The sequence below is a fragment of the Asterias amurensis genome, chromosome 14, assembly GCF_032118995.1.
Source record: "Asterias amurensis chromosome 14, ASM3211899v1".
In the NCBI taxonomy this organism is placed as follows: Eukaryota; Metazoa; Echinodermata; class Asteroidea; order Forcipulatida; family Asteriidae; genus Asterias; species Asterias amurensis.
In genome coordinates this window covers 5544058-5571020 of record NC_092661.1, presented here as the reverse complement: position 1 = coordinate 5571020, position 26963 = coordinate 5544058, and the positions used below count along the sequence as shown (strand labels likewise).

The following is a 26963-nucleotide window of genomic DNA, read 5'->3' as shown; positions in this document are numbered from 1 at the left end:
CCATCAACAGTAACCGATACAAAGTCTTTCATCCCTGGCATTTGTCTGCTGACAGACTCGAACAGGTAAAAGTCTCTCACAGTTTGCACCATTTTTGATGAAAGAGATTTTCCAGCCTAAAGGATTTGGAATGGAAAGCATTCCCTGCTAATTCACCAGTTTCTTTGATTTTCTTGGCATGTAGTTTGATGCTCCCAGTTCATCTGCTATTCTTTTCACACTCCAACTCACTGCTAAGACACTCAAGACATGAACTTTTTCACTTTTCTTGGTCAAGGAATGAAACTTTTGTTTCAACTGAGTTATCATCTCACTTTCATCGTCACCGAACTATTTTCCTGTAGCAGTTTCCAGTTTCTGCTTAATTGTTGTCTCTATTTTCTCAACCTTGTTTTCCGTGTAACTTCCATGAGCTTTCTTCTTACTTATGATAGGAGATACACCAATAATTGTCATAGCCTCATTGATAGTGTTAATGTCGGTATTTGGCTGCACTAAAACATCCTGATGTGCAGATTTTGACGGTCCCTTAACTTCTGGATCACTTCTAAAACTTTTAATTGTTGGGAGCATTTTCTCAGGCGACAGTTCAGATATCTACTTGCGACAGCCGGTGCTGTGTGCTCAAGTGAAATAAAGACTTGGATGCTCCAGTATAAACCTAAATGATACCTGCCTTAAGCCTGCTTTTTTTTCTTGCTTTGTGATTTAAATGGGTCACAACACATTTTTCTCTATGATCATGACTTGACTTTTAAAGGACTAAATAAAGCTTTTAAAGCACTAAATGTGAATACTCTGTACACTGTACATTGTATAACATGTATACAGTATGTCGGATACACATATTAAATTAAGGGGATGAAATGAATTAGCTCATTAAGTCATGTCATGAAATAGACTTTTGGACTCCATATTATTACCAGGGTGACGTGGTTTTTATTTATGTGCGTGTACACACTACCACACAATACTCTGTACACTGTACAATGTGTATGTTGTACAATGCGTTTTTATGGTTTTGGCCTTGATAGCCAATGTTCAAAAAATCATTTAAAAAAAACTGTAAAAGCGCCCATCACAAGTTTTCAGAATAATGTTGCTTACATCTTAACCTTGCATTTTAAAAAAAATTGCGCATTTTGGAAAATATGCTCTTTCGTAAATCAAGGTCAAAGGTCAAATTTTTGCGTATTTTTTCGGTGGTGCGTGGAAATTTTTTTTATTTTTTGTTTTCAAATGTGGGCCATGTCAAGAGCTTCATAACGATGTAAATATTATCTTTGTAGGTGTTTTAATTTTGGAGATATGATTGTCCAAACATAGCAGGTCATGCTAATTAGTCAAAAGTTCGTTAACCCGTATCTCTCAAAATAATTATCCGAATTACATAAAATTTGGGATTTAGGCATTTCTCAGCGAGTCCAATCAGCACACCGAATTTCATTTAAATCCGTGAAGGTCAGGTCCAAAAGCGTGTTGAATTGACACGGAATGACCCATTTTTAGTGTACATATTTTCTTACAGACAATTATACACAAAAGTACACAAAAGTAGGTTGCCCACATTATAACTACGTTTTTGCCAACGTTGGAAATTGACATGTTATACGGCTCAACATTTCCCGACTTTGGCACAACCTAAGGATGCAGACATTAGGTTACCCGTGTTTTAACTACGTTGAGCCAATGTTTGAAATCGACCGGTTATTACTGCACAACATTTCCCGACGTTGGCACAACCTATAATAGCCGACGTTAAGTTGCCCCTATCATCACTAAATTGTAAGTTGTAATTCTTACCGTTGTCTTTCATGCTGTTTACAAACGTCCGTACAACGTTTACAAACTGACTCCGACCTTCCCGACGTCTTTTCAACGTTCGTTTTTTGATGCCGACTTTGCCGACGTTCACCGACGTTGGCCCAACGTACGCATGTTAGCTGGGAGAGTCACCACAGTAAAGCAGTGGACACCTCCCATCAGAGTTTGGATGGACGCCGTTTTTGCGGGCAGCCTGGCTAGAGCGAGTACAACCACCACTGTGAGGCAGTGGACATAACAAAATCTTGATACAGTCTTGTTGGACGGCGTATTCGGAGCCAAATTAGAGCGAGTAGAGCCACCACAGCGACTCAGTGGACACCTCCAATCAGAGTATGGATTGACGGCTTCTTGGCAGCAGCCAGACTCTAGGGCAAGTAGAGCAACCATAGAAGAGACTTCCATCAGAGGCTGGATGGACGGCGTCTCTGTAGCCAAACAAGAAGCAGTAAAGCCACCAAATCGAGACACTGGACACCTCCCATTAGAGTGAAGGCTAAGGTATAACTCCCGAGAATGTCGTAGATTAATCCTAGAAAGAAACAATAAAATAAAATAAAATAAATAGGCGGGAACTGTTCTTGAATCAGATCTGTTGAATCAAAAGAGGTCTCCAAAACTTTAAAGCGGCCGTGTAGTCATTACCCCAAGCAGTTATGGTGATACGGTGTGGAGTTTTTACTCCCGTGTACACTCACATGCATCTTTCGATCATAATGACAAAGCCCCTTTAACCATCTGTTGGAGAATTGATGAATTTATTACCAACGCTAATGGAGACACGGCGAATGTTGCGAAGTATGAGCTTTTGTTTAAAATTTCCGTTCGTAAGCACATTCGCTAGCATATTCTCCCCATTGTGAGAGTAGCATTAGATACCTATTTCACCTAGCACTTTTCACCGCCTAATGCTACTCTGACGCTGGGAGAATATGCTAACGAATGTGCTTAACGATTGGAAATATTTAACAATCGCTCAAACTTCGCAACATTCGCCAAAAGTTCACCATGTCACAAGTCATTCTGCACCTCCTTACGAAGATCGGTCACTTTATGCTGCTCTCACACGCGGCGAATATGCTAGCGAATATGCTATCGGAAGGACATATTTGACAATCGCTCAAACTTCGCAGCATTCGCCGTGTCTTCGTAAGCGTTGGTAACAAATTCGGAACGTTCACAAATTGTTCCTCACCTCCTTACGAAGATCGCTCAATTTACAAACTGGTTTGTTAATTTCAGCGAATGTTGCGAGGACGGTCATTCGGCGTGATTTTCGTAAGCATTGGTAACGTTGGTAAAGCGTGCGTAAGCGTTTGCAACGTTCGTTAAGGCATAAGCGTTGGTAAGCATTCGTAATGTATTCGTAAGCTATTGGTAAGGAGAGGGCCGACCGAAGACGATCGAGGGGTGAGACCGAGATGAAAGTACTCACTATCCAACCGCCATTTTGGACGAATTCTACGCGCAGTTCAAATATTCATGTTCGCAAGAACATTCGCCACTCTGATGTGAGAGGGGCAATACGAAGCGCTTTCGTACATTCAGCGAATGCTGTGAAGACGGTAATTCGCCATCGATTTGCGTAAGCATTTGGTAAGCCATTGGTACTGTTGGTAAAGCGTACGTTTTATGCGTAAGATATTGGTAAGGAGAGGTTTAAGGACGAATTCATCGCGAATTCGTATTCGCAAGATATTCGCCCAAGTGTGAGAGTAGCATAAAGCCTGGTTCATACGTTTTGCAAAGGCGAATGCGGAGCGAATTTTGGTGACGCAACAATCGGTACGCGCTCCATTTCCCTTTGTGATGCAATGACATTCGCATCGCACGAAGCATTCGCAGGAAGTATGAACCGAGCTTTACGCATATACGTAAAGGTTTGAGTAAGTTTTTTTTTTTTCGTCCGTCCGAAAATGAAAACAATAGTGGCTTCCTATAAAGCGAGCAATTCTGTCACTATGAGACGCTCAGGGCGCTTCAAGGCAGTAGACACTATTGGTGATTACTCAAAACAATTAATATCATAAAACCTTTCTTGATTACGAGTAATGAGGAGATGTTGATAGTATAAAACATTCTTAGAAACAGCTCCCTCTGAAGTGACGTAGTTTTCGAGAAAGAAGTAATTTTCCAAGACCTTGAATCCAAGACCTCAGATTTAGAATTTGAGGTCTCTAAATCACTATTTGAAAATACACAACTTCGTGTGACAATACTGTTTTCTTCTACATTATTATCTCGCAACTTCGACGACCAAATTATTGAGCTCAAATTTTGTTTGTTATGTTATGTATTTGCTGAGATACACAAAGTGAGAGGAATGGTCGTTACAATTGTCAATAGTGTCCAGTGTCTTTAATAATAACATACAGTATTTCCTGCAAGGTATGTGGGACTACATACCCAACACACGGAACCAACGGCTTTACGTCCAATGCAGTGTAATCCACAAAAAATATTTTGTTTGACTATCATGCCGTAGCCTGAACATTTGACGTCATACTTCGAAGCTCGTGATTAACGCCATAGACCGGCCTCTAGCCGGCTTGTATATTCACCTTTGACCTATATTCATCACATAAGCAAAAATTATACACCAACATTGCATGCAAGTACATGCACATGCGCTTACTGTATATATAGTAAACATGTACACGTTTACCCAAATGGCATCATTGTATCCAATGAAATCACTGGTTCCTGGAAGCTGGCTCCTGCCTTTATCCTTGTGGTTAAAGGAACACGTTTCCTTAGATCGGTCGAGTTGGTCTTTTGAAAGCGTTTGTAACCATTTGTTATAAAATGCATATGGTTAGAAAGATGTTTAAAAAGTAGAATACAATAATCCACACACATTTGCCTTGAAATTGCGTGATTTTCCTTTTAATTTGCGGACTAACACGGTCGGCCATTTATGGGAGTCAATGGCCAACCGTCTTAGTTCGCAAAGTCAAATATTTGACTCCCATAAATGGCCGACCGTGTTAGTCGACGAGGTAAAAGGAAAACCACGCAATTTCGAGTGATACTTGTGTGAATCTCTATTCTACTTTAAGATTAACTTTCTAATCATATGCATTCTATAACAAACGGTTACAAACGCTTATCAAAGACCAAAGACATAGGCCCAGTCTACCCACGCCGTAGTTTTAAGTTGTTTTAGATGTGAATTATAACGGCTTCATTAAAAGTATTGTTGTCCGTAGTGGATGGTTTCTGTGGTGATAATGTGTTCCTGTCATGAATAACTGTTATGTGTATGAATGAATACATCCCCGGAAGTGATACAATTAACGTCTGATAACGCCAGACGCGGTACGAGGCGCACGAACGAGTTTTGTCACCAAATGTGCAATTCAAAATTTGTCTGATAAAGTACCAATCTTCGACTTGTACACTTACCTGGGAAATATAAAGAGAGGATCCTGCAAACACCGGCAACAATTCCAATCAGACCTAGAACAGATCCCAATAGATCAGCACCAAATGTCTCAATAATAACGACGTCAAAAAGCACCAATGGAATCGAGTTGAAATAGCCGAAAACGAAAGCAGACACTGTAATCGGCCAATACGAAAGCAGCCAGGGATCAGCGAGATAGTATATGCAGCTTGATAAGAGTCCGATTCCTAGCCAGGCTGTGCTGCTGATAGCTGTGATATGTTGAACCAAAGGACCTATGGTTACACTCGCAATAATTCTGCCGACTCCATAACTGACGACAAAAGTGGATGCTTCCTTTAATAAAAATCCTTTCGAAATGGTGTTTGGAACAAAGTATATGAGCCAAGCTGTGTACATCATCATCCATATGTTCATCATGAAGACTATGAGCCAGAAAGGTGCCGAAGAGAGTAATTTTATCTTCAAAGTCTTACTGATGAAAGAAGAAACACTGTTCTGGCAAGAGCAACAACGACTGTTTGATGCAGCTGCTTCTCCTTCACCGGTAGCAGCCGTTTCTTCTACTACAGCAACTGCTGCATATTCGTCATTACTTCGTGTTGTAGCGGGTTCTTTCATTAAAGCTCCACAGACAGCAAGATGTGAATATGCCCCTCCCGTTAGCAGCATGGTTCCCCTCCAACCGTAGACATCCATTAAGAACTGCGTCAGAGGTATAATGGTGATATAGGCAAGAGAAGATCCAAGGCCTCCCAAACTAAGCGCCATTGTAAGCGACTCACTGAAATGATGACTTATTGCTTGTCTTGTCACTATACTTGAAACACCAATTGCTTGCCCTGGTGGAGAAAGTGGTATTCAAACCTTAGAATTTGTGTTTTGTTCAACAGCTGGTGGAAACAATATTGACAATTTGTATTTTTTATTATTATTAGTTTTGGCATTAAATACCTGGTCAACTGGTCATCGAAATTGCAAAAGTAAAAACGGAAGAAAAAACACACCACTGTTGCACAGGCTTCAGCTGAAGTAATTTATTTTGAGTGGGAACATACCTCTTTCTCAAACATAACGTTACCTCAGATGGAGCCGTTTCTAACAATGTGTTAAACTTGAACAGCAGCTCTCCATGGCTCGTTACCAAGTAGGCCCAAGTTTTTATGCTTACAATTATTTACGGTAATTACAATAGTGTCAAGTGCCTTTTAGAACAATATCATAAAGATACATTTTAAACAGATTTTGCTAATCAAAAACAACAAATTGCATGTGTTATACTTATATCAAATAAATCTGAATCCTTTGGGTCTAATTGTCACACGAGACAACTTTGAGGCAACCAACTGCATTGTATGCTAACCTTGGCTTTCGAACCAGCAGGAAAAAAAATATTTGAACATTGAGAAATGGGTGGCTTTTCTTCTATTAGGGGATTGCCTGGCACTGGTTGCCTGAAAATTGCCTCAAAGTGACATTTTCCTGATATGGTGACCTTTCAAATGGAGATAATGCAACGGTGCCATTGAAGTTTCAAAACTGAAGCAAACAGGCATGTACATCACTGTATAACTCGATATTATGGAACATCAAAGAGGCATTTAATCATCGGTGATGATCTTTTGCAACCGGTGATCAAATTTGTCATCGGTTGTGGTCCTATGCGATCGGTGATCAACTTTAGCAATCGGTGATAAAACACGATCGGTGGTCCATTTTAACGATCGGCCATGCATATTCATTATCGGTGATAGTATTAGCGATCGGTCATGCATATTCACGACCGGTGATAGCTTTTTGCAATCGGTGGTCAACTTTAGTGATCGGTGATGGCTTTTTGCAATCGGTGGTCAACTTTAGTGATCGGTGATGGCTTTTTGCAATCGGTCAACTTTAGGGATCGGTGGTGGCTTTTTGCAACCGGTCAACTTTAGGGATCGGTGATGGCTTTTTGCAATCGGTCAACTTTAGGGATCGGTGATGGCTTTTTGCAATCGGTCAACTTTAGGGATCGGTGGTGGCTTTTTGCAATCGGTCAACTTTAGGGATCGGTGGTGGCTTTACGCAATCGGTCAACTTTAGGGATCGGTGGTAGCTTTTTGCAATCGGTCAACTTTTGCAACCGGTGATGGAATTTTGGGATATCCGAAATTTGCGTCTGGTCGGTGCAGGCTTACTTCAAAACCTACACTGTAAAAAATTTGTGTGAATTCACAGTAGCTTTTTTGTTGGAAAGAATCAAAAATGAACAGCAGAAGTTGCCGTTTTCCTATTTCTCTGTGAATATACAAAACATATGCAGTCTCTAAACAGTGTGCTCCTATTCTCTGTAAATTTAAAGTCTGCTGTTGTAGGAACATTTTGTGACGGTACAGTGAACCCTTGAGGATTTGACACATTCTGCTGTTTCTGAACAGCCGGGTTGTCTTCTAACATTGACAGTGTCAACATTAAATCATCGGTGATAGCCCCACCCCCCCCCTCCCCACCACCTTCTGAGGGCCTACCGCACGTCCCGTGGCGGATCTATAGCTCAAGGGAAATTCAATGTTATAAATTATAATATTATGATACAAGAATACTTTTTGTAAAAGGCCTACACTATCATTTATACGTTGAAGTTTATTGTGGCACCTGCCTAAGTATGAGGCTAGTATTTGGGCATGAAACGAACCTTTAACACAAAATCAAATTCAGTAAGTCACTTGAACTAACTGCACTCTGATATAGCAGCTAATTGCCTTCCATTCTTAGCCACTATAATAAACTGCGGATTTAGGCTTTAATATCAGTGCTGGAAAGGGAAAACTCCGGCCCTCATCATCGGTGTGGCGCGGGCGGGCATGTGTGGTGTAGGCTACTCAGTAAAGTAAAAATTGGAATGAAGACTCGTAGGCCCTAGTAGCCTAGAGCTAATTTTCGTCCGAAGATTACAGGATATGCCCCTACTCATGTAAAAAAGCATTGCATTTACTATCATAGGAACGTTGTGGTGTCGGACTAGAAAGCTCTGAACTTTCCTTGGTTCATTGATAAAAAATTCATTTAACAGAGATCGTCCCCTCCAGCGTATCACACCACAGTGATTTTTCCCTGGTGGCCCTCAAATTTTTGCATTAAACAAAGAGAAGACGGGTACCATTACGAAGTTCTTGTCGTCTTCTGTGTGTGTGCGCGGCAAATAGGGGAAAAAGTGATCAGCAGGAACTGGTTCAGACCGGCTGGATCTTCCGCCGTCGTTTGTGCGCGTGCGCTCTCTCCACCACACGTCATCACATTGTGCGCTCACTTAACTTTTTTGGAAGAGTTTGTACTTGACCTTTGCTGATCAGTTTCCACGACAAAAAAATTACAGGTAAGATTAAGAACACTATTCTGTGTTATTAATATGATTATTATTACTATTATTGTAAGTCACATGGTTAACATAAGCCTAACGCTCGTTAGGCTTAAACATAAAATATGACAATTGGAAAATTTATCTTGTTTAGCGACAGACGATCGTCAGATCGTTGATAGACGTGATAGATGCATAAAGCTATATAAAAGAACTAGAGGGCGCACTGGCCATTGGCAGCAACGCTTAACCGCTGTGCGCACACGGAGCACCGTCGGGCATGGTGAGACCGGGCAAGCAGCGCGAAAAGTACCAGGATGTTATAACGCTAGGCATACACAAAACGTAAACAAAACAAATTGTCGGGTGAAGTTCCCGATCTGGGCGATTAATTCTGAACGGCAAATTAATAGTTTTTGACCAGGCTTTTACTGATAGGAAATTTTACAATACCTTTGTGAAGACAGAAAGGTAATCCACAGAATAGATTGAAGGGTTGATCCAGTTACTGGCCTAAAAACAAGATGGTTTTTGTAAGTTGATGTCTCTTTGACGCGTTATTTTTGTTCACATTTCGCTCTGTATACAATCTACCATGGTGATGCAAAACAGTTCTGATGAACAAGCCACTGATTTTCTTGACAAGCTGTGTGCCGTGATCGTCTTCCTCTGTCAGGTCTTGGTCTTGGAAGTGCTCAGCAAGATCGTCGAATACCGAGCCGCGAACTCTTGCTATGTCATGCTGGACGGACTTTATGAGGGCTGGGGACGTTCCGAGTGGTCTCGGCTTACTTTGCTTATCTTCCGGATCAGTAGTAGTCAGTGCTCTCCTGTATGCGCACAATTCAAAAAAGTTTCGGCGTTTAGCCTTTGTTGTGTCGTACCCAGAATTGGGATTTTTAGGATCCAACTTGCAAGTTACAAACATAACACGTGTGTGGCAACAGGGTCACAAGAGAGGGATTTTGAGGATACGAAATCTAGGACTGAATGCATCTAATAACTTTTGCTCTATCACAATCCAAATAAACTTTGGCGATGACAAAAATTTAGCTGTAGGGTTAGGAAAACAACTACATGTACGGGAACGTGATAACCACAACTACATGTATACCTACATGTACCATGTAGGCCTACACGTAAACGCCAAATTTTGTGAACTTTCTTAAGGAGACTTTAAATCTAACCCACCCTGTGGTAAACATTGTACATGTGTACATCCTTTGGGCTTATCAATTAGCACCCCGACATCTCGTTGACGGGACTCGATATTGCAAGAAAACTTAACTGAAAACATAACACAACAAACGCGGTGGTTATTTATATTTCCAATTTATTATGTTAAATAAAAAAGACATAACAAACAAACAAAATGTGAATTATGAAAGTTAATTAAAATAAAACTTGGAAAATTCAACAGAAAAAAACCCTCTTATTTGTTAAACAATATGTAACAAAAACTTTCCACATTTTCAAATCAGTAGACCGCTCCCTGCGTTCAGCTAAATTTGAAATATTTCAATGTGTTCGCAAAATACATTGTACAGTTGTATATCAACAATTGAAAGCCTGCCCCCCCAAAAAAAAAAACAAAAAAAAACAAAAACAAACAAAATACATTAAAAATAAAGAAACAAAACAAGCATTGAAGATAAATAAACAAGTAAAAACAAGAATTTTCTTTTTTTAAACCATGAAAATAACAACAACAAAACTTGACCAAACATCTTTATTTCAGAAAAAAAGTACACTTTTAAGTGTACTTTTTTAAAATATCTAAATAGACTTGTGCATACTTTATGTCATAAAAATGTGCACACTTGATTTTATTTGACGGCACCCTCCTCTTTAGGTCAAAAAAGGTTGCTCCATGGCCCATCCTGTGCACTGCTCATATTTCAGTGTATCCTTATTGCTCTACCTCTAAAATGGCAGCAAGATGACATCAATGCACAAGGTCTATTGGATATTTTAATGCATTTCAAATTAATAAAAACCTATTTTAAAGGCACTGAACACTATTGGTAATTACTCGGATTACTTTACTTGGTAATGAGCAATGGAGAGCAGAGCTGTTAATAATATAAAACATTGTTACAAATGGCTCCCTCTGAAGAAGCATAGTTTTTCTTTGTGAAAGAAGTTATTTCCAGCTTACCCACCACATAAACAAAAGAAGGAAGCAAGTAAGAGGCCTCCACCTAAAAGAAAAATGATGAAAGCGGATCCTGGCCCACAACCTCCTAAAAAAGCTGTTAATGTTGCAGAAGAGCACATGTATGCTTTATCGCTCAGTTCAGTCAGTGGTAAACTAACAGAAACAACCGGCAAACTTCAAGAGGGTCGTAAGGAACTCAAAACAGGAAGTTACAAAACAGGAAGTGAAGCGTCAAAGTAAAAAAATCTCAAGTCTTCTGGACGCAGTCAAAGATAAAAACATGATAAACCAGGGACAATTGGAGCTGTTGAAGCTGAACTTTGGACCAAACACTTTCACGCTGATTGAAAATGAGCTGAAGTCAATGGAGAAAGACAAACATGGTCACAGGTTCTCTGAGGAAATCAAGCAGTTCGCGGTCACACTACATTTTTATAGTGCCCAGGCCTATGAATTTGTAAGACAGTATTTACATCTCCCACATCCCAGCACAATTCGGAAATGGAGTGCAAGCCTGAGTTGTGAACCTGGGTTTCTGACTGAAGTCATAGATCATCTTAAGGAAGCGGCAGCTGAGAATTCGTTCAAGAAGCACTGCATGCTTGTGCTTGATGCCATGGCAATTAAAAAGGAAGTGGTGTATGATCCCAAGAACAACAAGTATGCAGGTTTCATCGACTGTGGTCATCTCTTGGCTTCTTCTGAAGACAATCTTGCTACAGAGGTTCTTGTATTCATGACTGTAGGATTGACTGGCAATTGGAAGTATCAAGTCGCTTACTACCTAACAGATCACCTTTCAGCTGCATTGCAAGCTCAGATCATCTCTGGGATGCTTACCTGTAAATGAAAAGGTGAACTTGGTTGTTTATAACATCTTTAATAGGTTTTGAAATAATATAGCAAATTCTTGCTTTCAATTAATTTATTTTATGGCCAACAACACTTCTGTAGGGTCATGCCCTGAATTCAACAACCTTTGTAACATGACCATCAAATCATGCTTTGTAACCTGATAACAATTCTGATGTGCTAGTTGGACTCCCTAAAGAAACCCCAAGAACAGTGTTGTTATGTTATTTGGTTATTACTTCTTTTTTTATAGTAAACAAACTTTTGACTAACTAGCATTACCTGCCGCATTCGAAAAACCATATCTCCGGAAGTGAAACAGAAATAAACTTCAATAAACATCATTTCAAAGCTCTTGAAATAGCCTTCATTTCATAAAACAAAACCACAATTGTAACATGTTAATTTACGGACAATTTCAAGCAATTGATCAAAACATACCTATTTCAACATTAATCAACTTACTGCATTCTGATGGCTTTCAATTCATTTAGTTCAATTGATTTTTCATGAATTTGTTTATTTATTTTCCTGTACTAAATATTTTTGTATTGTAAGCACCGTGATTTAGTTTTCTAAGTAGAGCGGATTTTAAATGCCGTTTATTATTTATTATTATTATTATTATTATTATTATTATTATTATTATTATTATTATTATTATTATTATTATTAGTATTATTATGTGTTGTAACATTTTAATCTGCGATAGTCAGATTCCAAAGCATGTCAATGTGAATACAGTCAGAGGGGTCACATTAAATTGACACGAAATGACCCTGTAATTAAATAAGAACAAGTAAATACAAACCTCTCATGTAGTCATCCTTCTTGAAGTGCTCGCTGCACACCACGTGGTGCTTGGAGGGGAAAAACTTGGCTCTGCTGATTGCCGTCACCCACTTAGAGAGTAAAGCCTGCTTTCCAAGAGGAAATCTGAATTAAAAAGAAAATCCCCAGAATAAATAAACCATGTTTTCAAGAAAGCATCTTTATAAGCCTTTGGATAGATTGCACCTTACTGCAGGCACGAATTCCATAAACTCCTGTTGTGATTGGACGTACAATTTTGTGCTAAAAAATTAGTTGTCATTGATGAAACATGGAGTAATTTTACCCATTGTTGCTGACGGTCACATGTAATCCACCTATTGCAAGGCCCATTAATTATTACTAGATTTGAAGTTGGAGACAAAATTCACAAAAAGTAGTACTCAGATCCCGCAGTAGATTGGTTTGAATTAGAAAACGCTATTTAATTCAATTTTACAAAAACCTTTTTTTAACATAAACACTCAGGAGAGCTTTCTCGTTTTAATTTATTTGTAAGCTATTATTATTAATTATGAACTCGAATAAACAAAAACGACCAACCAAGGCAGGACTTGTCAACATGATTTGTCTCTAGTCTTCCCCATGCCTGAAAGTTGGCCATGATTTCCGCGCTGAGGATTTGTTTCTGTTTCTAAATTCTAATTTCTATACAGTACTACAACACTGTTCAGCACTCCAGAAATTGAATATAACTTGCCACCACTTGCCATCACCCAGCACCATACGGTCGGACCATCATGACCATGCAATCTGCTAAACTGAGCCCCAAAAGTTAAAAATACGTGTCATGTTTAACCCATCGATCCGCGAACTTCTTCCCAACAACAAAGTTACACAGGTAAATAGGTAGGCCTAGTACATTACGGCTGTTAAAAATTATAATTCTGTCCAGTTTTCGGACACGGGGAAAAAAGCCGTTCATATTTTATTTTTAATGTGAAAAGTACCTTAAAATACTCACTTATGAAATGAAACACCACCTCCCTTAACTCGACGGTTGGTGCAGCCAAAAGCTGCACAACTTTCAGGCATTTTCCTAACGATTTGTTAGACTGTGCGGGAAAAATGAGTGGCCTTCCTACGTTCAATATACGGGCAAACGCACTGAGCGATTGTGTTTATGCCCGGTTTCCAAATGTCGACGCGACTTCCTTGTCGGCACAGGATACAGCCGAGTGCGCCCTCTAGGTCTTATTATATAGCTCTATGGATAGATGACAGATTGTGTGTGTTTGTGTGTGTGCATGCATAACGTCAACACAACACACAGACAGGCTGCATGTGGATTTGGGATGATTTGTTGTTTGCCATGGTCCATGGACATGAATTATAAAGTTGTTTTTCTGGTTCTGGAAATGTCTTGTATTTTGCTTTACTAGCTTTCCAATTTCAGTTAATTAAAATTAGCCTACCCTCTGGCTCTAGTTTACTAGTAGTATTTTACAACATGTCTAGTCGATCATCTGACTGACAATACATAGATGTCTTACTCTTAGTAACATTACAATACAACTAAAAATCAGCAAATTAATTCAGTAAAATTAAAATGAATGTGATTATTTCAGTCACAATTTTTTATACTAAAAATTCCTACACTAGGCCTAGGCCTACCTATTAACCTTACTACTGTTTTTTTACTTGGTTGGCAAGCTGATTTATACTAAACTCACTGTGGTGAACATATGAGCAGATGAGGATGCATTAAAACACATTTTTTTAGCCTGGCATGCCTGGTCTGGTAATGGTATAGTAAGTGACGCTCCATTTTGTTTGTATCTTTTTGTCGATTGAGTGCTACTGCTAGTAGTAGTATACAAATATTGACTTACTGTGTAGTACTGTTCTGTAGTAGTAGGTACGTTCACAACCGCTAGAGGGCGCTGCGCGCGCTGGACCAATTTCCGTTAATAAATGAGAAACTGTGCCGCGATCTCAAGTAGTGCGCCAATTATTTAATAACTAAGGGATCAGTTGAAAGTTTTCTTTAAATACTTTTCAAGTGGGAACATCTTCCAGTTCTGACTTAACCAGATATATTCGGCATTTGTTTAAAGACAAAAGGTACAAGTACAACATCAATATTAAACCCTTACTTTTCAATATCATGAAATAACCAGTGAAAAATTCATCGCGTTTTTATATGCTCTTGTTATGAGAAATGCTGACAACAGCTTAAAGGGACACAAAGTATAGCAGTGTCATGGTAATTACCAATGTTTTAAATGGCCTCTGGTATTTATATATTTTGAATGTTATACATGTTTGTGATTTGTTTTCTTTCTTTCTGTATAAAGGAAACTGCAAGAAGCTCTGACTTTGACTGTGACACGGATAGCCCTGTACTGGCCTATGCAGGTAAAAAATACCTTCGAAAATAACTGACATTTTAGTTCCCCAATTTAATTTCACCATTAATAATAACTTTAATTTGAGTTGAAAATCAATCATACTTAATTTTTTGTGCATATGCTTACAAGGCTAAGTATAGTATTATTGATTGAACTATGGTGTTTCCCATACTTAATAAAATCAATCTTAAATCAGATGGTTTATTGTTTCCAATAAGACATTTTGTCTTAAAAAATTGAAACTCCCACACCCTGGATCATCTGAAAAATACTGCAATATTTTGTGGTCAACAAAAAATGTCACCGATTCAACATTTTAAGCCCACAGATTTCCTATGCTCATTAGACTTACCCCGTGTGTCTTAAAATTATTAACTGTGGGAAGATGTAAATAATGATTTGGTAAAAAAAAATACCTCATTTTATAACCTAAACTGGTCCTTTTGTTATTTGCATTTGCAAATAAATTGGTGTTTGTTTAAATGCTTGTTTCTGCTGCAGGTGACAACCCCTTCCTGAGCGCAAAATGTGCAGTCTGCATCGAAAGGAATCCACTACTCCATTGCAGTGATCTTCTCAAGGGTCTTCAGATGTGGTTCGTGGTGTTCTATGTTTTCAATCTACAATACCCACCTAATATTGCAGCTACTCCTGAGTTCATGCAAAGGTAATTATTTTGAAGCACTTGTATTATTCTTCATTTTGGCCAAGTGGAAACAACTGCAGATCAACTGCACTTAAAGAGCGGCTTTAATGTGATGTACTCATTTTCCAATAGATATAGTCCTCATGTGAGTGGTGAAAAAATTACAAGTCTCTAACCTCACGTTAAAGTGGTGTAATTGCCATTCTATTCGATACCCTCCAGTGCAAAATTTGTCAACGTTCAAAACATCCTACATGACATCATTCAAGAGAAAAATGGGTTCATTTTTGTACGGGTTGTTTTGGTTCATTCGTGACTTCAATTTGAAACATGACGTCATTGGATTATCAACAACTAATGAGTCTTTTCCATCCAAGGAGGCATTTTTTGGAAAATAAGTATATCACAAAATTGAATTTGACATTAAAGACCCTCTTTAACTGTGTGATTAAGTCTACAGTGCACAATCCAATAAATTCAGTAAAACTGTTGGAATAAATCAACCACAATTATTTTGTTCATAAATGCCAACAAAGATACAACCGCTTTTGTTCCAGTTAGTTTACCTGCCAAACTTGTGTGACTTAAGACATGCAAGTGTAAACCGAAATGAATACTTATTTTACACGGTACTGCAGCAAACAGTGCAATAGTGTAATGGAGCATAAAAGTTGGATTTTTGCAAAAATTAGTTTTTTTGTTTTTTTCTGAGTGTGCTTACCCCCCATGAACATTTTGTTTGCATTTTTTTTTCTGTTCTGTGGATTCAGTGAACGTTTTTGAGTCTAATGGTACCATGTTAGAAGAGTTTGTGAGCAGCCAAACACACCGTACTGCAGCTGACTGTACGATGGAAGGGATAGATGCTTTTGACTGGCATGGTGCAGTGCAGGGTTAAGAGCAATAGTCAAAAAAGAAAACAAACATTTTTTAACAAACATTTTCCCTCAAGAGTATTTACTACTGTTAACTTCCTTTAAGACTACAATCTGTTTAGAACAATGCCCATCAACGAGTATGACAAATAAGCATAATCATACAAATCAACTTTAAAGTGGATACTGGCATACAGAATTAGATTGATGTGTATAATGTACAGTTTTGTATCTTTTTTATGTGCAGACTGCTGTTCAAGATTAGACCGGAAAGAGGCAGCAAGAGGTCCTCCAACACCAAAGGAGGGCCCAATAACAAAGTTGTACAACTTTGTACCAAGCTGAAAGACTTTGAAGAAATGTGGGTGGTGTAGAAGTAAAACAGTTCAGATAGCACTAAAGTTGAATGTTTTTTTTTTTTAAACAGCACTACATGGTGTATGTAACAAAATTCCTGAGTGTTTTAGCTAGTTTTCTTGTTAAAGTGAACGCTTGATGCTTTGAGCTTGATAACAATACTGTTTTTAACTGTTTCACTCTTGAATTAACAAGCAATAAAGTAGGATAGGTTTGTCTCAGTTCATGACCCCCCCCCCCCAAAAAAAAAAAAAATAAATAAATAAATAAATAAATAAAATAAAAATAAGCTTTGAAATTTCATAAAACTTACTTGGTGTGACAAACATGTAAAAAAAAAAAACACTAACTGGGGGAATTTTTTTTTTTACAGGGGAATTTTTTTTTACAGATGTTCGCTGTTACCCTGTTGGGCTTAATATCTGTGTTTTTCTCCATGCACTGATGTGTTCAGCACTGCATACTCAGTACTGGGTATACAGTGCTTATAATTTACATCAGTGTATGGATAAAAACACACAATTATAATTCTTTATCACCGATGCAAAATTAACATGAACATTTTCTCTTGGAACCAGTTCAAGTATGTACTGTATTTAATGTTTTTATCAGTATTATTGCTGCAATGCTTATAATAGACAGATTGAAATTGTATAATCATTAAAGACTGAAAAAATCTTCCCTTTTAAGTAATTTTAAACAATGTGAAAAACACAATTTTATTCAAAAACATCACCTTCAGTATACATTTGCACACTGGCAGAAATTTAGACAAAAGGCCTATACTTATGAAGTTGGAAATACTGAGCCAGTGTTTCCATTGTGGGATCATTTGAAACTGTATGTAAGTTGCCTCAAGCCGACCTTTGGGGGTTCAAATTTTTGGCAAACTTTGATTGATTTTCGATAAAGGGGCACTTCAGACCAAAACATTTCGCAGGATGCTTACTACCATGATCATCTTTGTAACAGTAGTCTTTAGGTTGAAAATGTTACACCATTTGTTTTATCAAGGTCATTACCAGTGTATGAACCTACCCCTAATTAATAGTTTCTCTTGAAACAATTTCCATTATGAATTGAACACAAACGTAGTACGAATCGTGTTGTTATTATTGATGCAATATTTATGGACAATAGAGACTGGTTGAAGTTGGTAATGTGTAATAGTTAAAACATGCAGAGTTGTTCACTTATTTAAAGAGGAAGGGAAATGAGCAATTCATTTTTGTGATGTACTCCTTCTTTTCCAATAGATAGAGTCCTTATGTGATCAGTGGGGAAAAATATCTCTAACCTCACTTTAAAATGATGTAAATGGCCCTTGTATTCGATAACTTTCCGGGGCAATGGTTATCGAATACAATGGCAATTTACACCATTTAACAAGAGTAGAGACTTGTAATTTTCCCCCAATCACACGGGGACTCTACCAAAATTGAATTGGTCATTTCCCTTCCTTTAAGTCATTTTAAACAATAAATTATAATGTAAAAAAAAAACATGCTGCTATCAATTTTTTTAAAGTATTATTCCTTGTGTACATTATGACGACAGTTGCATTATTTTGAGTGAATTTCAATTAAAGTTGAAAAAACTGGCAATGTTTTGTGAAACTGAGATAAAACGTGTGTGATATGTCTTTTATTTTCTTGTTGTTTGAATTATATTAATGAGAGGGTGGTCAAGTTAGCAAAACGAAGCATTGTGTATACACAGAAGATTGGTCATCCTATGTGACATAACAGAGATTCAATGTAAACGCGCAGAAAGCAGTGTATGTTCTGTCACAGAGAGTTGTTCGTGTACAAAACACTATGTTGATGAACAAAATCCTTCAAATAAATCTACTGTTGTGTCACAGAGCTTCTACATTTTAGCCAACATCAATTACAGTGGATTGTGCTGTAAAGGTACAGTACACATCACAGGAGATTCTGATGTTGATGCACAGTGGAAAATCACAGTTGAATCTTCTGTAGACAAAAGTAGCCTCCGTAATGCCAATTGACAAAACAAACTACTGTAAATTAACAACATTTTTTTTAACAGTGTACGAGTATGATTGTGTAGATTGTGGATATTAATTGTTGTTATTTTCTAGTTCACACCACCATGGATGAATAAATTACACGCAGCGGGTTGACTGACTTGCGAAACATTTTTAGAAGAGTACCATTTTATACCCAGATAACATTCATACATTAGGGCCAACGTTGGTGTTTGGCATTGGTATTGTGTAAGCTTTTGGCGTTGGCCCCATGTTGGCACTACGTCGCCACGATCGGCATTGGCACTATGTTTAGTTCTTACATTGGGCTAATGTTGGCTGTTGGTCGGCAGAATCACGTTGGGTTTACACTGGCGATCAATATTGAGCCACAGTTTGTTTTTTAGTAATTAAACAATATTCGGCATTGTGTTGGTATCCGACGTAGAACCAATGTTGGCTCTAGGTAGTCGGTATTACCACATTAGTTTTATGTTGGCACGGGCACGCAATATTGAGCCAACGTTGGTTATAAGTGGGCATCAATATTGCCATTGTGTTGGTGTTCGACGTAGGACCAATGTTGGCTCTAGGTCGGCATTACCACATTGGTTCAACGCCGGCAATCACTGTCGAGCCAACATAGAATATTAGTGGGAAAGCAATAACGGCTTGTGTTGGTGACGTAGGACCACAATATTGGCTCTGGGTTAGGAACATCACCATTGTTTAACGTTTGCGATCAGTGTTGGGAGAATGTTGGTATCATTGAAGCTTATTCATTGGACCAACGATGGTTTTTAGTCCATTACATTTGCCTTGGCAACGATTGCAATAGACCAACAATGTTGAGGTCGGCATTATGACAGTTTATATCATTTTTTGCTATAATTTTTTTAATTAAATTCTGGTTCATTTATTTTAAAATGTCATCGCAGCATACCGCTGAATTGCAGCATAATTCAAAATATTTAAAAATATTACAATAACTAGTTAACTAGACATGAGGTGTTTGTGCACGCGCACAAAGCTGTTCCGTGGTCTTTTGCTTCGATTGAGGGCTTCATAGATTATAGAGATTATAGTTGGTCTGATTTCGAGAAATAACAGTTTTGGTCTTTGGTTTTGGTCTTTGGCAAAACAGTTTTTTATACCATTATTTGCCAAAATGGTGTGCCACTTCGAAACCAGTATTTGCCCCCACAAAGTTTTCTATACCATTTTGTCAAAATGGCGTGGCGCTAAAAAAACAAAACAGTATTGGCCCAGAAAAGATTGTCTATGGTGCAGCTACAAAACCAGTTTTGGCCCAATAGAGGTTTTCTACCATTTTGCCAAAATGGTGTGCCGCCAACAAACCAGTAGACAGATGTCAGAAAGTAAAACTTTCATTATCAGACGAAAATTCAACCAGCATTTTAACTCGTAAGTTTTTATTATTCAAATAAAAATGCAAAAGTATATCAAATATATTAAATTTAAATGAAATTACTTTGCAATAAAAAAGTCCATTACAATAAAGTGTAGTTGCCCATGATAAACAAAAATATAAACAATGAAAAAACAGTAGCAATGAATAAATTAAATTAAAAATGCTATGTAAAAACCAATAAAATAATAAAGGAGGTATATATTTTAGAACATTATTACATTATTGTTTTAATAGTATTCGGTTTCTCAAAATGCCGGTACTATCAGGGGTCGATTTCACAGAGAGTTAGGACTAGTCCTAACTTTATAGGACATAGTCCTTGGAGATATAGGAAACGTATGGCTAGTCCTAAGTTAGGACGACTAACTCGAGATAAGACTAGTCTTAACTCTTTGTGAAATCCACCCCAGGTTCAATAACTTGCATGGCCTAATTCCTTTTTAAATATCAAGTCGGTTTAGTAAAAATTAGAACATATTTCTTTACCGTTTTGCCAAAGCCAGTTTTGGTATGATTGGCCCCGAAAATTAGTGGTGTAGTTCTTGAGGTATGGTCCCACTTCCGGTTGACCCTGAAGTAGAGGTCAACAAGGGGACACATTTTTCAAAGTTAATATTTAACGCAAAGGAGTGTGCAACTGAAAAAAGGGTTTGAAAATCGGTTGTACAGTTCTTGAGATATGGTCCCACTCCCGGTTGACCCGGAAGTAGAGGTTAACATGGGGTCACGGTTTTCCAAAGTAAAAAATTAAAAGGCGTCTATAACTGAAACCAAAAACGAAAATTGATTGTGTAGTATAAATGAACAAAAAATGGGCCAACTTCCGGTTGACCCGGAAGTATACTTCTTGAGATATGGCGCTCTACTAAGATTTACTAATAAAATATGCAAATGAAGATCGCAAGGTTAATTAATTAATAATTTAAAACAAAATTACGTTTAGAGTAAAGCTTATTTTTCAAGCTTCAATTTTATATATATGATTTAACTATTTTATCTTTATACTTTAGGATAATATTAGGCTTAAAGATACTGGACACTATTGGTAATAGTCAAAGACCAGTTTCTCACTTGGCGTATCTCAACATATATGCATAAAATAACAAACCTGTGAAAACTTTAGCTCAATCGGTCGTCCAAGTTGCGAGATAATAATGAACAAAAAACACCCTTGTCACACGAAGTTTTCAGATGCTCGATTTCGAGACCTCAAATTCTCAATCTGAGGTCTCGAAATCAAATTAGTGGAAAATTGCTTCTTTCTCTAAAACTACATTACTTCAGAGGGAGCCGTTTCTTACAATGTTTTATACTACGTGAGCAGTCATCTTGATTTTGGTAATCTACTATAGCTCGTACTTGTCTTAAATTATGTTCATAAAAGTCTCTCTTTTTTTGCGATATGACACCTCTATAGGTTTCATACCAGTGCTTGCTTCTCTTTTCTAGTCAAACCCATTTAAATTTGTTTTTTATATATACATTGTTTTACTTATTTATTCATTCATTTATTTGTAGATCTATTTTTTTTTAGGGGCCGTTTTGTTTATTTATTTTTATTTTGTTGACACCTATTTGTTTGTCATATATTTTCCTATTTGTATGTAACTCTTTTTAAAAGGAGGGTGAAGGTCTGTTGCGTGGTATCGGATCATTCAAGTTGACAGGTTTATGGGTAAAATGGAAGCGAAAAACAATGGTAATGATGTAATGGGAAATGGGTGTAGGTAGGTATACGGGTGTAAAGTTGTATAGAGTAGGGAGGGAAGTGGGGAATAAACAGGAGAAAGGAAAAGAACAGAAATAGAGTGGAAGATGTAGAAAAAACAATGGCGTGCACACGAGGGATACAAACACTGACCTTTCCCATGTGCAGCAGTATAGCCATTTTCCCCTTGTAAATGTAAGGACTAATTTCCCACCACTGTCTCTAGATACCTCAACAGGCGGCCTATTATGCAGATCCTATGTCATTCCATTTCTTGTAAAACCATGGAGCAATGGAGGAGAGCCTGGGCGCTAATTGGATTAACGGCAGTGGACACTTTTGGTAATTACTGAAAATAATTATTGTCATAAAACTATTCTTGATTACGATTAATAGGGAGAGGTTGATAGTGTAAAACATTGTGAGAAACAGCTCCCTCTGAAGGGACATAGTTTACGAGAAAGAAGTAATTTTCCACAAATTTGATTTCGAGACCCCAAGTTTAGAATATTATGAGGTCTCGAAATCAACCTAAACGCACACAAATTCGTGTGACAAGGGTGTTTTTTTTTTCTTTCATTATTATCTCGCAACTTAGATGACCGATTGGACTCAAATTTTCACAGCTTTGATTTTTTATGCATTATGTTGAGATACACCAACTGTGAAGGCTAGTCTTTGACATACCAATAGTGTACACTGCCTTGTTCTAACTACTTTTAATGATCATATTGGTAAAACACACACATTCCTAGATAACACAGGCTAAACCCATGGAGCTAGAGCTCCATGCTCGTATACACTGACCATGCTCCCGTGATTTTGACCATTACACCTCCATGATTACATCATCCAACACAGGTCCAATTGATGTCACAATCATAATGTTGTTTCTGTGTGCCATCATTTCTATAGGACCACCACCGATGACAAATTTGATCACCGGTTGCAAAAGACCATCACTGATGATTAAATGCCTCTTTGGCGTTCCATACGATATAGCACCATAATGTTGCACACAGTACAAATCAAACTTCTCTTTTGAAACAAACAAAATCGGATCTCTATCTTACCGGCAAATAGAGTTAGGAGGATCGCTATCTGATATAAACTGGACGCAAATGAAGACGCTATCAGTGACCCACCTACAAGTACACCACTCACAGTGACCACAGCTCGCAATCCAAATTTATTTCGTAATGGAGAGGCACAAATACCTGTAAAAATAAAGTATTGTTTTTCTAGTAAGAAAATATTTTGTTAACAAGACTGAACAACCTTTTTATAACTGATGGTCACCACTTATTAGTTGGCGATGGGCAGGTATGAACGATTGTTACGGCATGTATTGTTCATGTATACGTGTTGGACGTGTCGTGGCCGAGCGGTGAGACCCGAATTCAAACTAAGGTGTTTTGGTTCTAGTCCCAGTTGTGACACCTGTGTTTTATACAAGTTTATCCGTTAATTACATAGGTTTGTAGTATCAACATAAAGTTAAAAAACACATTTTATGGACTGATCTATCAAATTTTGTACAATTTTATATAAATTTTGGAAAAATTGATTGTTGACCTTGTTTGAGCTTTTGACCCCGAAATGACCTTAAATATCAAAGAAGCTTTTAGCATCCACTCTGATCGTCATCCCGAGCCCATGATCCATACATCTAGCAGGGATGCCAGCCATAAACGAACTATGCCGTCCAAAGTGTAATTTCACACTTTGGCTGGCCTACTAAGAGGTTTAACCTTACTTTACGCGCGCAAAATACGTGAACGTGAACGTCACAAATCGTGTTGTTTATGTGTGACGGCACCACTTTGGGCTTATTGCATGCTCACGTATGACGTCTGCGCGCTCGTACATACCTAACGTGAAAATATGTAACAACTTCACGTGTTTAAAACGTGAGATTTTAACCACACACTTTGCTGACGTTCACGTTCACGCGTTACGTGCAGCTAAACCTCCCTATTGCCGTGGCGTCATTGCCCTTAAAAAAAAAAAAAAAAAAAAAAAAAAAATCGTATATGCTTGGCAATTGGACCTATCTCTAGCATGCAGCTTACCTGAAAACTCTATACTGGCGTCTATAATAGCAATCATCCAGCCAACTAACCAAGTCGAAGCGTTGAATTGTTCTTGTAGGGTGGGTAACATCACAGCAAGGCCCTTAATCAGACCAACCCATACCATCCAAGTTGAGAATAAACCCATAACAGCAAGCCATCCGTTACGGCCGCCATCTTTAAAGGCTTTCGCAATCCAAGCTACACCTTTGGAAATGCGTTCCATTGTTGGTTATCGAATTATTTTTAAATGTTTATCCTCGAAAGAAACCTACAGTTACCGCAGAGGAAAGTAGGATGTTTGTACTTCTCTGCATGTCGAATGTATGTGATGTGTTGCCGCAAACAACGATAGTCCATAAGGCCACTGAACTCAAAAACCTGTGCAGATTATTATTTATTACACTGAGTTTTTATTACGAATGGGATCTGTTGCCAACATGCCTTAAAGATGAGCTATAACGGTACTCCTACATTAAAATCACTATCAGAACTTGTTTATGTTGTGTTCAGCTATCAATTTATTGTTGTGGTCATGTTTTTCTCCAAATAATTTAGCTACAATTTGACCGAAAAAATTTGACCTCGATTCTTCGATTTTGAAATTTCCCGCCCTGTATTGGTTCCCGGCTATTAAACCAACACTGAAATCCAAGCGGATTTGTAAACCAGCGGACGTCATGAACGCGGGTTGAAACCAACGGTTCTTTTCAGAACCACCCCAACTCATTATAGATAGTCATTATTTCGCAAACCTTTCCATATTAATTTCAACATTGGTTTATTGGTTTACTTGACAGCATACCAATGTAGAATAAACCCCGCTCTAAACTCTCAGTTTATGATTTGCACGACAAACCAAATTTAGCGAATTATTAAATATCCAACGGGAACTCTTAATAACTGTTGTGTTATATTTTGTTTGACCAGGTTACTGTTGGCTTTGCAGGACTTCCACGGGAGGACGGCAGCAACGTTTATAAGTCAGATTTTAAGGAGAAAAGTATTACGATAAACGTCACCGCCATGCCGAATACACACGTTGGTCTGCTTGCTGTGGATGAGGCTGTATTTGCCCTCCTCAAATATCACAGACTCACTCAGAAAAAGGTAAAGTTTTGTTTTGCTCCTAATGTTTGGATGGGTATAAAGAGAATTAACCTGATATTCTAGATGGAGACCGAAACAATTTGGGTTGTCGACCCCTCGCCCTCTTCATACTCATTTGAAAAAGGACTTGAGCAAAGTTGTTTTTGACGGGAATGCTATTTAAATTCCTTTATGGCGTGTTTGTTTACCATTTGAATGGTATTTTAGTATTTGTACAACTCTTGAATTGTTCATTGTCGACTATAACAACCGGCTCCAAACAAAAACTAGAAACACTTCTACCGTTGACGGCGTGTGTCAAAATGACACTACTTTGACGTCATGTGTGGGAGTTTGCTTTGCTATACCTCCACGCTGCAACAAAGCGGCTATACAAATTGGAGCTCCCACATATGACACAACATGCTTGATGACGTAACGGAGCTTTTCGCGAATCTTACAGAAAAGCGCCGATATTTTTCCTTCTTTTTCTGGGGGTCAAAGGGTTAGGAAACGATCGGGATTGTAAGAAGTTCTGAGCCACTTCTCACCCATGAAATGTCCTATACGATCTACGTCTCAAAGAGCCTCTCCTAGTCAAACTCCTATCTGCCCGGCTTCACGTGCCGATCCCCATTTCTAAAGGTGGGCAGGGGTGAGCAGGCTGGTTTCTGGCGCCGTCAAACCAGATTGCTCCGGGTAGGTGGGGCTCGTCAGCCATTGGAGGCAGTTAACCTAGGAGAAGGAAAACTCTGATTTAAAACCCTGGCAGGTTGGGCTTGTTAGCTCTGGACAGCAACCTACCTAGGAGAAGGTCACTCTGATCTAAAATCTCAAGTCTTCGTGCAGCAGCGAAGACGGATGACGTTTAGTGGCTGTTGCTGTGGTGCTACTCGTCCGACAACACGGCAGTCCTTCAAATACTGAGGCTATGGCATGTTCACTGCGACAGCTAGGCAGAGTGCGGCTGTGATGGATCTCCATACCGTCGATTCAACGCTCCGTCTGGTTGCTCATGGGAGTGGTTGCGCAGCCGCTTTCTTTTCTCGCGCACGCCAATCGCCTACTCTACTCTTCGTTTGAGTTGCTCTCTTCAGTGGGTACAGGGTTGATCGCCTGGAAGTATATAGCAGAGACGTGCAAGTACGGCGATCATGGTCTGGTTTATGTCGCTGAACGCTGTCTTGAGATGACAGCGGTCCTCGGCTGCTCCATGATGTCAGGGCTCGCCTTTTTAGGATGACTGGAGCCCTCCCCAGCTGGGGAAGCCCCTAGAAAAAGGTGGTGTAAACATTGTTATTCTCACCCGCCGGTGTCTGGCTAGCCGCAGCCAGAGCCGATCCTCTGTTGTGGTAAGAAATCAACAGCTTTTAAAAAAGGACTGAGACTCGGATCTTGGAACATACGAACGATAAACGAAAACTCTGTTCGCCCACAGAGAGCCTATGCCTTTATTGCTATGGAGCTGCAGAGGATGCGGTAGTGTTTGTGCACTTATAAAATAGCGAGGTGCGGAAACATGGTATAGTCAACATTATCGAGAAATCACACACATTATACTGGAGTGGTGGCAAACACTGCACAGCAGGTGTTGGTTTTGCTATCTCAAACGACCTTAAGCTGCAGTATCAACAGACGATAGACTCATGACTATGACAGCTCATATTCAACCCGGCAAAAGTGTGACTTTTATCAGTGTCTATGCACCAACAATGCAGAGACCGGATGATGAAAAGGAAGCCTTTTATGAAGAACTAAGTCGCATTATCTCCAAGACAAAAGGACAACTGATAGAGATGGGAGACTTCAACGCACGTGTCGGAAAAGAACATGAAGTCTGGCCTGGTGTACTTGGCAGACATGGTGTAGGAAAGATGAACTCAAATGGTCTGTTGCTGCTGGAAATGTGTACACAACTGAAACTGACAGTAACTGTTCAGAATGAAGAACAAGTACAAGAAAACATGGTAGCATATGAGATCCAAGCAATGGCGTCAGATAGATCACATCCTTGCGAATGCCAATGCACTCGACG

At 38.6% G+C, this 26963-nt stretch overlaps 3 protein-coding genes and 1 long non-coding RNA gene across 4 annotated transcripts in view; 2 read left to right on the top strand and 2 right to left on the bottom strand.

The window, feature by feature from the left end:
- Positions 1-2228: 2228 nt before the first annotated feature.
- LOC139947375 (monocarboxylate transporter 12-like) lies at positions 2229-24065 on the bottom strand. The gene is made up of 4 exons (XM_071945274.1): positions 23840-24065; positions 22841-22984; positions 5230-6072; positions 2229-2356 (listed from the first exon to the last, which is right to left on the bottom strand). Exons 1-4 carry the CDS (start codon positions 24063-24065, stop codon positions 2229-2231), a joined length of 1341 nt encoding a protein of 446 aa, XP_071801375.1.
- On the top strand, positions 8510-16893 carry LOC139947088 (uncharacterized). The gene is made up of 4 exons (XR_011787316.1): positions 8510-8585; positions 14706-14766; positions 15261-15426; positions 16528-16893. It is a non-coding gene; the product is annotated as an uncharacterized lncRNA (long non-coding RNA).
- On the bottom strand, positions 10899-13505 carry LOC139947242 (THAP domain-containing protein 1 A-like). The gene is made up of 3 exons (XM_071945123.1): positions 13373-13505; positions 12389-12513; positions 10899-11565 (listed from the first exon to the last, which is right to left on the bottom strand). Exons 1-3 carry the CDS (start codon positions 13441-13443, stop codon positions 11525-11527), a joined length of 237 nt encoding a protein of 78 aa, XP_071801224.1. The 5' UTR covers positions 13444-13505; the 3' UTR covers positions 10899-11524.
- An 89-nt stretch (positions 24066-24154) lies between the features above and the next one.
- LOC139947374 (complement C3-like) overlaps positions 24155-26963 on the top strand; it is a 46742-nt gene continuing 43933 nt past the window's right edge. Inside the window, exons 1-2 of the mRNA XM_071945273.1 lie at positions 24155-24163; positions 24770-24949. Coding sequence (XP_071801374.1) covers positions 24155-24163; positions 24770-24949 — 189 coding nt within the window. The remainder of the gene's footprint in view (positions 24164-24769; positions 24950-26963) is intronic.

Coding starts and splice junctions, on each gene's coding strand:
- LOC139947375 (XM_071945274.1), bottom strand. CDS start 24,065: ATGGAACGCATTTCCAAAGGTGTAGCTTGGATTGCGAAAGCCTTTAAA. Junction 22,985..23,839: donor CGCCAGTATAGAGTTTTCAG/GTAAGCTGCATG, acceptor TTATTTTTACAG/GTATTTGTGCCTCTCCATTA. Junction 6,073..22,840: donor CCTCCTAACTCTATTTGCCG/GTAAGATAGAGA, acceptor TTTCTCCACCAG/GGCAAGCAATTGGTGTTTCA.
- LOC139947242 (XM_071945123.1), bottom strand. CDS start 13,443: ATGCCTGAAAGTTGTGCAGCTTTTGGCTGCACCAACCGTCGAGTTAAG. Junction 12,514..13,372: donor GGTGGTGTTTCATTTCATAA/GTGAGTATTTTA, acceptor TTTTTAATTCAG/ATTTCCTCTTGGAAAGCAGG. Junction 11,566..12,388: donor GAAGGATGACTACATGAGAG/GTTTGTATTTAC, acceptor TTTCATTTACAG/GTAAGCATCCCAGAGATGAT.